The sequence below is a fragment of the Astatotilapia calliptera genome, chromosome 13 (genome assembly GCF_900246225.1).
Source record: "Astatotilapia calliptera chromosome 13, fAstCal1.2, whole genome shotgun sequence".
NCBI classification, from domain to species: Eukaryota; Metazoa; Chordata; class Actinopteri; order Cichliformes; family Cichlidae; genus Astatotilapia; species Astatotilapia calliptera.
In genome coordinates, this window is record NC_039314.1 from 21,865,097 (window position 1) to 21,878,325 (window position 13,229).

General features: G+C 39.9%; 1 protein-coding gene across 1 annotated transcript; it reads left to right on the forward strand.

Annotated features, from left to right (window-relative positions):
* The first annotated feature begins 273 nt into the window (after window positions 1–273).
* On the forward strand, window positions 274–11,268 carry synpo2la (synaptopodin 2-like a). The gene is made up of 4 exons (XM_026189992.1): window positions 274–1,093; window positions 4,280–4,431; window positions 4,662–5,374; window positions 6,854–11,268. Exons 1-4 carry the CDS (start codon window positions 992–994, stop codon window positions 9,481–9,483), a joined length of 3,597 nt encoding a protein of 1,198 aa, XP_026045777.1. The 5' UTR covers window positions 274–991; the 3' UTR covers window positions 9,484–11,268.
* Window positions 11,269–13,229: the final 1,961 nt, after the last annotated feature.

Genomic DNA, 13,229 nt, shown 5'->3' on the forward strand with positions numbered 1-13,229 from the left:
AAGAGAGGCGTTATATTACCTCTAATTTAATTAACAACAAACTGTTCCAAAAATCTTTTAGCAAAACAACTTTTTCATTTTATTTTTAAACAATTATGTGATCATGGGATACTTCTGTATGTGCCATTCAGTCAATAATGTGAATGCTTGTGGATAAACTTTGGTCAAATCTCAGTGTAGCAATGCAGATTCTTCATCCAGAGCATTAGTATTTCTTCCAAAGACTCTATGATGACAGCCTTGCATGTTTCCAGAGGATCTGGCAGAATGCATGCACTAATGACTGACGGCGCCACAATCTCCACTTACTGTCCACATGGATAATGTTTCTCAACAGAAAAAAATGTATTTAAAGTAATTAATCATAAGTGGTGTCTTCACTCATGGCAAAGCTGTCGCGAGATGGGAGAGTGACTCTGCTAAAGGTTACTACCGACCTAAAATGCCAGATATGAAACACTGGCATTTGGATGTTCTGAATGGTAACTTTGCATTGATCTGAAGAGGAGCAGGCAAGACATTGAAGGTGGCGGTGCCTTCCAATTTCAAAAATAGGACAGCACCCAGTGGCACAGGTCTGAGTGACAGGACAAGTGTTGAGCTGGACCCTCCCCTCCCTCATTTGGGGCAGGCATTCCTCTGTGTAAGCAGACACAGACCCCCTCCCATCATATTTCTCTCTCCTTCTCCCTCTCTTTTTCCTTTGGCGATGGTAGTTGGCTGACACGGAGTATGGGTGGGCACACAGAAGTGTGTGTGTGCGTGTGTGTGCTTGCATGTTTGTGTGTTCAGGTGTGAGTGCGAGCTCAGAGGGAAGTCAGCACCCGGACAGTGTGCTAGGCGAGAGCAGGCCAGAGCTCTCCGATGGGGCCCTGACTAGGGCCAAAGCACTGAGGGGGGTCCTCAGATGAATGATTAAAAACCTTAGAAGAAAAGAAAATAACTACAAAAAAGAAGAAAAGATAAAAAAGAAGATCCAGAGAGAAGAACAATGGTTGTAGAGGAAGTGATAATTACATTGTCTGGTGGAGCGCCATGGGGGTTTCGTCTCCAGGGAGGCGTGGAACACCAGAAACCACTCCAGGTAGCGAAGGTAAGGCGAGTCACTCAGTATGTTGGACAGAAGCCAGTATTTCACAGTTTGCTAAGACAACAGTGAAAAGAACAAAACAGTGTTAAAGTCAATAGCGTCACCAAGCAGAAGAGAAACAGCAACAGAGTTTTATTGTGTAGAGCTAAAGGAACATTGGCAGTGTTCAATGTTGGTTTGGGGCCTGAATATGAGTCATCATCTTGTTTGAAAACTTTTTTTATGTAGAGTTGTACTGATGATTGATTGGGTGAACTTTAAACTTCAAGTACAGATAGGTGGGAATGCTAGGCCACCCTGTTGCATATCTTCCTCTGACTGCTTTGCCTGTTAAGCTCAGCATTAAAGAAAATGATAGTAACCCAGAAATCAAGTAACATTTGCAGAAAATATTTTTTTCTGTTGCTGGCCACAGTGCGCCCTACACCTCTGAACAACATCATAATTTCATTCAAGAAACGCTTCAATTAACCTGGCCACACCCGATAATCTTGAAGGATACATTCAGTTGGTTTTTTTTATTGTAAAGTAAAATTACAAGAGTGAAAAACATACAAGTAAGCAAAATGTAGTGACCTCAGGTTATTTCTTTATAATATATTTGTTTATAATGTTAAAAAAAATCTTTATTCCATTTTTGAGAATTGCAGACTAGTTAAATATTCACATTTCCTTGAGTCCACTGAAGGTAAAGGAAATATTTAACCTTCGAATTCTCACATGGAGTCACTCAGCTCATTTTACTCTCCAAAAGCAAATTCTTCATGGGCAATAATTTGGTACCAACACTTGGCAGAAATGGAGCAGTCCAAATTTCAGTCTTGATCTCCATTTAGGATTTCAGAATGTGGCATGATATGAGATGGGGAACATATACTGGATAAAAGGATTCATTTGGCTCCCAAGTATATAAAAAATAGCACCTCTGATATAAGCTTCTCTTTTTATTTTCTGACTTAATATGTACATTTGTTTGTATTGAACACATTATATTGCACACACTTTATGAATGTATATTAGCATAATATGAAAAATAGATTCATCCACACATACTTTCCATAATTGTTGACTGAGCAGAAGTACTTTTGAAGGTGGCTATTTATAGCTGAGAAGCATCAGGTCTCTAGGTCAGCCAAGGTGTATGTTTCAGCTCAGTATTTAAAAATTAGCCTCATACACTATTTCTGAACATGCACTAATCGTCTTGATGCTAATCGTCACTTCCTTGTAGGTTCACATCAAAAAGAATTACTAATCGTTTGACATCTTTTACTCCAGATTGTTGCTGCTCTGACATCACATATGGCGTGGTGTTAATTCAAATGAAGCCCCCCCCCCCCTTTAAAAATGATCTCTATATTACAAAATACAGGAATCTATCTACTTGGCACAGTAGGTCAGGGAAATTGTATTATATCCTGTTTTTTCACAGGATACAGGATAATTTTCAAATTATCCTGTTTTTTCAATTTCAAATGTTAGTATGGCCAGTTCTTCTGTGCAATGAATCTTGCATCCTTATTTGTATAATGCACTGATATATACCTGTACTGTAACTCATTATCTTCCACAGTTGAGTTCATATATAATATTTGCACTGGCAAAATAATTATCCTTTGGAAAATGTTACTGGCTTAGATTGTCTAAGTAAACTTTTAATATGTTTTCATGAGTGATTCTACGTTGTTGAGTTATGAAGAGTGACATGTAGACAAGCTGGCCTCGGGACACCAAGTCACCTTTACGAAGGTGGACAGCTGGTTCTGTCTGATCATCTAAAACAATGTGCTCCTTCACCCCTGAGAGGAGGAAGCTGTAATCTTGTCAGGTCTCACACTATATCATCCCAAACAGGTGGAGCAGTGTGTGGCTGCACTGAAAAGAGCTGGTGTGTCAGTCCTGGGTCTGTGCCGTTGAGACAGCATGTGCATGCTTCTATGTTTATTTATATGACTTTAAGTGTATTTTTGTACTTCCCCATGTGGTGAATGTGTGCACGCATGTAAGGCTATTATAACTGTTATGATTTGTGGCCACAAAGTGACTGCGTGAATGAATAACAGACATCCCTGCCACAAGTAAGCACGGACCATTTTAAAAGGCTTAGCTAAATGGGGACATGGGATTTAATTACAGACAAACTAGAATAGCTGGAAAGAAAACTAGTTAAGGTAACCAAAGCAATGCTTCTCCATCTACTAATTCTAATATTAAAAATTTCTTTCATATATGCCTTTGTAGAGCGTAATCAAAACTGCACTGTTAGCTTAAAAAATAGGAACATCTTCAGGCCTCTGTTTTAGATTTACTATAGCTTGCACAGACCTGAGGCAGTTTAGAGTGGGCAAAACGCCACGGTCCTGACAGACCTTGGGCACAAATAGCAAAGCACCAAATGAAGATGGCTTCTGGCTGGCATTTCCTTGTTAAAGTGTGTATGAGAGCTCCACTCGAGCTGTAATATGTGGCATATGTCTGCAGCAAGATCGAGCTGTCAGTGCAGAATCTGGTCTCTGTCTTTGTCAGTCATTATCACAAACCAATCCAAGACAGCAGCATAGCTCTGTTGTTTTTTTAATTTTCTAATCAAAAGCGTTACAAAAGCTGGTCTTTCCCTGATCATTCTCTGGGAAAAAATTATCACAACTCTGTACTATACAACTTGTACAGCCCTTCAAAGTAAGGTGGCAGGGCTGAGACTTGGCCTCAAGTTATGTTTAGTTTCATAAAATCCTGGAACAATAAAAAGTAAATATGACATCATTCAGCAGGATATGAACAGTTGCACACTCTAAATATTTAAAAGGTATTTCACAGTAAAGGTATTTTGTTTTGGTAGCATGTAATCACTATTAATTTAAAACAGAGAAAGGAAGTTTACTTCCTTTTACTAAGGAAGGTTTACTGAGGAAGTCTATTCTCATTCTTTTATTATTAAAAACTTCTGCTTGCAAGGCCTTTATACCTGATTTAAGACATAAAATGTTATTGTACATGTACAAGGACAATAAAGGGCTATTCTATTCTATTCTATTCTATTCTAAATAGTCCTGGATGTCTCTTCTTGTAGGTTATCAGGGACTTGTACCAAATGACTGAAACAATATTTCTTCATACAACGGGTCAAAAAATTTAGATTTTCAGTTATTTTTAGTATTTCAGCTTTTAACTTGTTTTGCCTATATGCAGGTGCGCAAACGCAGCAAGGCATGCAGGGCTGGGTTGCGGGAGGCTGATGAGCTGGTCTCCATCAATGAGCAGCCATGTGCAATGCTCTCCCATGCCCAGGCCATGAACCTCATCGACAGTTCCCCTGGGATATTACACATCCGGGTCAAAAGGTCAGAAGAACAAGAGAAAGTAAACTCTTCTCAATCTTAAAGCATCAGCAGCTCATTGTAATAGATAAAGAAAAGTGTAAAATGCACTGACTTGATACTTGCTGCCCTGTATTTAAAATGAATTAAAAAACAAGAAGACAGCGTATACTAAAAATAAAAAAAGTTATGATATCACATTCAAAGGTACTAATTGACATTAATACTATTTTAACCTTTGCACTTGTTTTCAGGGCACCTGCTGGTTTTCAGTCTGTGGTGCTTGTGACCCGAGCCCCATCTCCCCGAATAGACAAAGAGTACCGTGCTGCTCTGCGAGCTATGTCACCAAATCACCCTCACCATGCACCTGTCCGCGAAGTCCATCGTAGCCGCTCCACCCTAACCAGCGGCTTGACATCGCCACCTGGGAGCGAGGCTTACTATGGCGAGACTGATAGTGATGCAGATGTGGCAGGCTACGAGAGACAACGCAGGCAGAAACGCAGAAGCCCCAGCAACTCCAACCCTGGGAAACCCACAGGACGAACCTCTCCTGAGGGTGGGGAGACATCAGAAATGAGTGGCTATGACAGCGCTCCAGATGCACATGTTTACCCCCGTTTATTGGATGGTGGAGAGGGAAATGGAGGAGGAGGTCTGCCAGGGGTGGCTAGAAGGGAAGTGATTTACCAACCTCATGGTCCCGGAATGTGGTCTTCCCAGACATCGACAGAGACTTCCTCTATCATATCCTCAGCAGATGACCAAGGGCCACGGGATGCAGGGCAAGAGGAGGATAGTGGCTTTTTAGAGCCTGCCAATGTGCCACTGGTATCCCCTGAGAGGGCAAAGGAGGCTCTGATGCTTGGCTCCCGTAACCAGCTCGTGCCCATGGTGGGTCCTGTGAATAAACCCATCGATGATGAGCTTACAACAACATACATGGAAAAGGCCAAGCAAGCCAGTAAGTACACCTGGAGAAGGCCACTGGGATCAACTTGTGCCTCACATGTAAAAGTTAAATAAATATCCTATTATGATTTGGTGGGAGTTTATGATTATGATACAAATGATCCAAAAATTAAAAATCAAACAAATACGCCTTACCTTTTTCTAAACAGTGCGTCAAGAGAGGTCAGTTATTGATTTAAAACAGCGCTTTAGGGAGCTAAAACAGATCAGTTTTGGAACTACAGTATTTATCTATATATGGTACCTGTTTATAATTACCCTAGAGTCACCAGCCGAGTTTTGAAGCTGGTCATTAGCTATTTATATCCATTGATACTCTGGAAACATCACTGATACCAAATTAATTGTACCAATACTGTCGGAATAGTGTGATATGAAGCTTAATCAAGCTTAATCAAAAAGACTAACGTGTCCAGTGTGATTTGTTTAATATGACAATTAGCAAAACTAGCCACGCATAAATGTTTTTTGAGGTTTGAAGCTCAAAGTGGGTGGGTGTCAAATCTGATAACAGGGCATAGTCATATAGTTTAACGCATGTTCCTCCAGTTATGTAAAAACCCCAGCAATCAACCTAGGAGCCCAGAAAACCAACTGCTTTTTGATATCAGGTGGCAAACCGAGGATAATATCTAGAGCTCTTGCTGCTCTCATCCCCTTTACTCTTTTCTTACTTTTTTTTTCTTACTGTATATTAAAAGAACAATAATATGTGATTTGTTCTGTAATACTCAATATGATGTACTTTGGTTCTTATTAAAATTGCAAATGCATTTTTATGCTTTTCAAAATGCATCAATTAAAATGATGTGCTTACATAAACCTTGACTCAATAGTTTCACAATCTTTGAAGAGAGGTTAAAAAAATGCGATAGTGATGAAAGCACAGAAAATGACTAAGCATTCTTTCCTAAAATTTGTCATTCTGTCTATCATCCTTAATTGATTCTTGGAATTCCTCCTTGCCATCACTGACATTCTAATGTCCTACTTAAGAACCATGTCCTAAACAAATTAAAATTCCGCTTCATGTGGCATTTATACCAGGGTAATAGAATTAGATTGCCTATGATCTGTTTAATACCATAACAAGTTAAAGGATATGGTATGTATGCCTTTTGAAGTTCTCCTTCCAGTCACCTATGACATCAAAGTTTCCATTAGAATGCAAATACTTTCATTAAAGTTAGATGTCAGAGTACATGACCCTAACAATGTGCAAATTTATCCTTCACCTTAGCTAATGTGATAAGCTCAAAGCTTCTGTGGAATTTTCCTGGAAGTGCTACTGTGGCAAGTTAAGAGATGGATGCCTGTTGGACAGGCAGACAGGACAGGTTTAGAAGCTTATGTCAGAGTTCATTCTTTCAAAGGCTAAATCTTTTCCTTTTGAAATTCTGACCCTAAGATTTACTTTACATTATGCCACTGCATAACAACTTCTAATAGTTTTGACTTTCATATCCTGCAGAACTGAATCGAGGGGATACACAGCAAGACAAACAAGTAAAGGAAGCCAAAAGCAAGTGTAGAACAATCGCCTCTCTTCTGACAGATGCTCCTAATCCTCACTCAAAAGGTGTGCTAATGTTCAAGAAGAGAAGGCAGCGCTCCAAGAAGTACACACTCACTAGCTTTGGTAGTGTTGATGAGGACAGGTGTCAGGACTCACAAGAGGAGGATGGGGTACTTCCTGGCAGTGAATCTGAGTTTGATGAGGAAGGTTTTTCATCAGTTCCGGACCCGACTTGGGACAGTGACTATCTGGATATGCTGGAAAAGAGGGCAACAGCAGGTACTGAAGGTCGTGGGGATGGAGCAGAGGATGCTCCGAGTCCAGGTTTGAGTGACACTGTGGGCAAGGGTGCCCAGTTATTTGAGCAACAGAGAAAAAGGGTTGCTGAGCATGCCAAGAAGGCAGAAGCAGCAAAACCTCAAATACCTCCACAATCCCAAGTCCATGAGGAACCTCAGATACTCCAGATGTTTCAGTCACAACAAGAAGTAGAGCCACAAATAAACTTACAACCTCAGCACATAACACTACCTGGAACTATATCCACACAATCAATCCTATCACAAGCCCCAGGTCCAGTTCCTGTTGCATCCCGTGGAATGACTAATGGAGACCTATCCTACTCTGCAGTCAGCACAGCTAGCATGGAGGAGTCATCTCCACCAGTGGCACCCAAACCAGCTACTGCCTCAGTTACCATTCTGACCAGTCCTGGTCAACCAGCCGAAACACCATTGCCAGAACTACCTGTGAGTAATGTTCTCAACAGGACAGCACGTCCTTTTACCCCTGGCTTTATCAGCATTCGGGCTGCAACTGCCCCTGTGACGTTCCGGCCACCTGTCACAAAGACAACCCAGCGTCCTGCCTCAACAGCTGTTGTGCCGCCACCATTTTCCACTACATATGAACTAGACATTAACAATACAGCAGGAACTTCACAGCTATCCCCTGGTACTTCATCAGTGATCTCGCCACAAACTTCCATACTTCAAAGTTCCTTGGTCTCAAAGCCAGAAGCTCCTGTTACCTACCACCCTCCATCCCTTTCTACTTGTGTGCAGTCAACACCACCAATTACTACTGTTCAGCAGGCTCCATTTCCAATTGTGACTCCAGCCTCTATTCCATCAGTACCACCAGCACCACATGTACCAGTGATTCTAGTCCCTGGTCCACCTACATCCCAAATTCCTGTGTCAGCTGACCAAGTTATCACAGTGTCTCCCCTTCAAACACCAGTTGCTCAACTACCACTGCAATCTTCAATTGCACCTTTGTCTCAAGTGTCAGTGGTCTCCCAGTCTGAAACTGTAGCACCAACCCCAGTTCCTGGTCCAACAGGTCGCACAGGAATCTTGCTTGAGGCTCGAAGGCGTAATGGGAAACCCAAACCAATGTTCAATGTGCCAGATGTTAAAAAGAAATCCCCCAATCCTGAACTGTTGTCTATGGTGCAGAATCTGGATGACAGATCCAGCCGACACAACTATGGCCAACCACCCGACGAGAATATCTATGATGATTCTGAGGAAATTAGAAGTGATGAGGCTGGCATAGGAAAGGTGCCTCCTCCAGTGGCACCCAAACCACGAGTTGTTCACGAAGCTCCACAGATTCTCCAAGCAGGAGGTAAGGGGGCCCAACTGTTTGCCAAAAGGCAGAGCCGTATGGGTATGTATGTAGTGGACACTCCACCCGAGACTACTTACCAGAAGGAAGGGACAATGCACAGTGCAGCACAACCCCTTGGTTCCTCCCTCAATCCTTCACTTCCTTCTCAATGGAAATACTCCCCAAATGTCCGTGCACCGCCCCCAATTGGGTACAACCCACTTTTGGCCCCATCTATCCCTACTGGGCCTCAGAGAGAAACAAACAAGCCAGACAACAGGGGTAGAGGAAGCTCTCCAAGAGAGGGCATCAAAGCACTGGATTTCATGAGAAGGCAACCCTATCAGCTCAATTCTGCCATGTTTAACTATGGGGGCAGCGCTGCTAATCTAGCAGCTATGCCTTCTTACCAAGCCCAGCAGCGTGACTACATACCACCAATGGTGGGAAGCTCCTTGACCTCACCAAGGCAGATCCCCGTCAAAACAGCCCGTGTCTATGAGGTCAAGCGATTCTCCACACCTACACCTATGTCCGGTCCATCTCTCGCTCCTAAAGTCCTTGCACCACGCTCAGCTACTTGCCTTGGAGAACGTTTGACTCACTCTGGCATGACCTCCCCACCTCCTGAAACCTTCACTCCAACTCCAGTCTCTGCCTTGACAACAGCACCAGACAGTATACCAACCCCAGCTGCACCTCTGTCCCAACCAACTGGACCACCCAACCTTCCAAAATTTTCTGCCACTCCCATTCCAAACCCAGTGCCCCCTGCAGTCCCAACACCGTATGCTCCAGTGTCATATACCACTGGGCTCCAGTCAGCCAAACAGTTTCAGAGTGCTCCTGAGCTCAGCATCCTTGCCTCTCTGCCTCCACTCAAGTCCAACCCAGTACAGGCACCTAAACCACGATTTGTGGCCACCAAGGGAGGTGTTCAGCCCCGTGTCTGGAGGCCAGGGGCAATCTGAGGGCAATGAAGCAGTCAGTACCATGCTTGGACATCTTCATATTCATGAAAAGGCTAATTAATCATGGACAGAAATATATCTGACAATTTTGTTAATTGGTTGATAGAAAAAACATGGAGTTAAAGATGTTTTATGCTTTGGGAAACTGATGGGCAAAGATCAGGACTCATCTGCAAAAATTAGCTGCTGAAGTAACATAAAATGGCAATTGAGTATGAAATTGAAATATAAAAAACAGGTGAGTTAAGTTAAATGAGAACAAAAGATTTTTTTTTTTTTGCTCAAAATGCTGCTTATCACATTTTATTTTGCTGCAAACAGATTAAATGAGTCACACTAGTTTTAAACTATATTGCCATACACTGTATAGCCCACCATATGCCTGTCCTGGGGGAGGTTTGTGTAAGGCTTCTGGAGATCTCTTCTACTAATTTAGCGGAAAACCCATCTAAACAGAGCCTGTACTGAATTATTCTTTGAAACTTGAAATGTCTGAAAAGTGAACAATGAATGAACGAATGCCATTATGAGCAAAGCTCAAACCACTAAAAATATATGTTGTGTGATGTAGACTGGAGTAGGTGGATCTTATAACATGTAATTCACAGTACTCGCCCTATTCAGTCATGTACACTCATGGGTGTTTAAATGATGCTGTTTTTTAAACACCTCAGCTCGCTAGGGTCTATAAGTGAAGGCAAGGTTTGCTCTTGCAACAAGTCAGATACCTCCACTCACTATAACTAGAGAGAAATGCTATCTTTTTAGTCCAGGTCACAAACAACAAGTGCCTGGGCTGTCACTGAATGAACACTTGTTACTGGATATCACTGCTTCTATTTACCACCTAGACACACCAGAGTCATATAGTTGCACTTTGCAACTATATGTAAATTCATAACTTTTATTAAACAAATAACACAGATGAAGAAATGTGTATTTTGTTTTGTAAAGTTGTAATTTATTCAGAGGGAATGCATGGGGAAGTAGATAGACAGAGAAGCACTGGCCCTTCTGAAAGGGTTCATGAAAAGAGAGCGGCTGTGGAACGAGGACATATTTAGGAGTAATGGGGTCACAGTTCTGGTGTTGCCATTTCACTGAAGTGGTCACAATCAAAGTCAGACTTCTGTCTGTTGGTTTGATACCTCACAGCCTCTAGAAATTAAATTAGAATGACCAGGAAAGTTTGAGCCATGAAGTTTGTTGGACAGAAGCACAGAGGTTTAGCTGTTGTGTTCTAAATAACAATGGGTGCTGTTAAAAAGTAAGGAGAAATATGTTTGATGAATATGTGCTTCCAAAGACTGAATATGTTAAAGGAACAAGTAAGAAACACAGAAAGACTGTTGTGTTATATTTGTGGTACTCTTGGTAGATTTTTTTTTTTTGATTTTTTACCCTTTTTAAAATACAGTTTCTCTTCAAGCTTGTTCTTGTTTTCATTATGTCATTAGAAAACTAGATCTTAGATATAAATATGCTGAGGTGTACAGTGTGAGTTTCTGAAAGTACATGGATTAAATAATGAGTGTGAAAAATGTTTGTTATTAATGCTGAGTAGAAGTTTATACTGAGAGATGACAAGATATTTTTAGAGGAATAAAATTAGACTTCAAGGCTCTCCAGCTGTCTGACATGTCTGATTTTATACTGCCCTCTGTTGGTTAGTCTTTTAATGTATGACAAAAAGCATGCAGAAATGGAACTTGTAACTGAACAATGAAGTAAATGTAACTGTATAGTAGTTTAAACATTAAAAAAGGATTAAAAGATAAAAATTATTACCAGTGCAGAGTTTGTTTGTTTTTTAACTTCAGACTAATTTTATAAATTACATAGGTTTGTAGCTCGTTAATAAAAATAGTAACTCAGATAATATAATAGAATATGAATTATATTTTCACATAAGGAACCTATTGGGTCATTCTATGAAAAAATCAGTGAGTGTGTCTAGCTTGATTAGAATCAGCTCATTTTTGTTTGTACAACAACTTTATCACATTTAATAAAGCCATGAAAAATTCTACCTTCAATGAATATTTTGTGAGTTCTTAAAGTATAGATAAAGATCAAAATTCTAACATTGGAGCTAGCCACATTAAAATTTCAGGGCTGGAAAATACATTTAAGTATTGTTAAAAATTGTAGGTAGATCAAATGCACAACCACTCCAAATGTCACAATTTAAAGCCAAAGTGTAATTTCTTTCTTTTTTTCTATAAACAGCTCTGAGGATCTATATTATGGGATATATCCTAGAGTAGCAAAACTCCATCAATTTAATGTGACAGACTAACAGACATGACCATTGAAACCTTGGATGTTTCATCATATATTTCACAGGAGGAAACTTCAAAAACTATAGTATGGGGTAAAGTTTTAAGTATCATATCATCATATTGGAGAGATACCCGGTCAGTACAATTTATAGCATACAACATGTCCTTTTTTGTATTTTCTAATGTTTTTTTTTTCTCATTTTAAACACAAATGTTGAAGCAGTTGTTTGAGATTGAGTTAGCTTCTTTTTGACATATTTCTTAGTGCTAAATTGTAAAGATTCAGTGTTTATTACTTCTGCAGTTCCAAGAGTCATCTTTTTGACTAATCTTTGTCTTACTTTCTTACTTTTCAGTAAAGACTCTAGGAGTGAGCTAAATCTGGACATTATACATATATAAAATGGGCGGGGGTGGTTTGGTGTATAAAAAAAATACTATTTTCACTTTTTTTCTGTTAGTAAGATTAAAAATTAATACTCAAAAAGTGCATTATCGTTGGAAACTTGTTGTTTAATGCCATCTATTCATTTCCCAACACACAGAATGTGTGATTCTATATCTGGAACTCAAAATGTATATTCATGTATAAATTTTGACTATAATGTAATGCAATAATGTTATATGGTTGTACTGTGTGTCAGTATATTTTTCTTTCTTTCTTTTCTTTTTGCCTACATGAACACTTGCCACTAAGTGGTGCTGTGGGGCATCAGTGTACACTGACAGTGCATTAAAAATGGCCAAGCCCCACACTCACATGGGAGGCTATATATAGAGCTGCTAATATCCAAACATAATACTCTTTATTTATAAAGAAAATGAATTGTTGCCAGGTCCCTACTGTAATTAAGAGTTGCTTCTTAATTTACCTACTTAAAAAAAGATACATTAAAAAAGGGGCCTATGGAAAGTTTCTATTTCAAGATGTGCAGAAAACATCCCGTGGAGTGTTTTCCATGGGCTGTACTAGAAATAAGACATCTGCAGCAAATCTTAGTGCTTTCCATTTAATACTTCGTTGAAATGTCATTTGAATTGATCAAAAAAGGGACATGGATATTTCTACATTTCATATGAAATAATGAAATGTATGCAGAGGTATGTATAAAAATAAAACACAAATTTTAAACAGTGTCACCATTGTTATTTAAATATAAGACTTCAGTTGGTTCGAAGAAAGACTGAAAACATGTCACTTGTTACAAGCACTTCTCTGCAGTGATCATTTTGATAAAAATAGATAATTTTCTTTAGATTTCGGAGGCCAGAGATGAGCCAAAAATTTATGAGAAATCAAGACTTTATGAAGAAGAGCCTGAAGAACCTTTTTGAAATAAAGCTGACCTGAGTAATATTTAAGGAAGTTAACCCTAAGAAATAAAGGAAACTAACAATATTGGGCATTTGTATTGATGTCAAAAACCCAATGTCTGATGGCTTTCCTACATTTCAGAATCATGC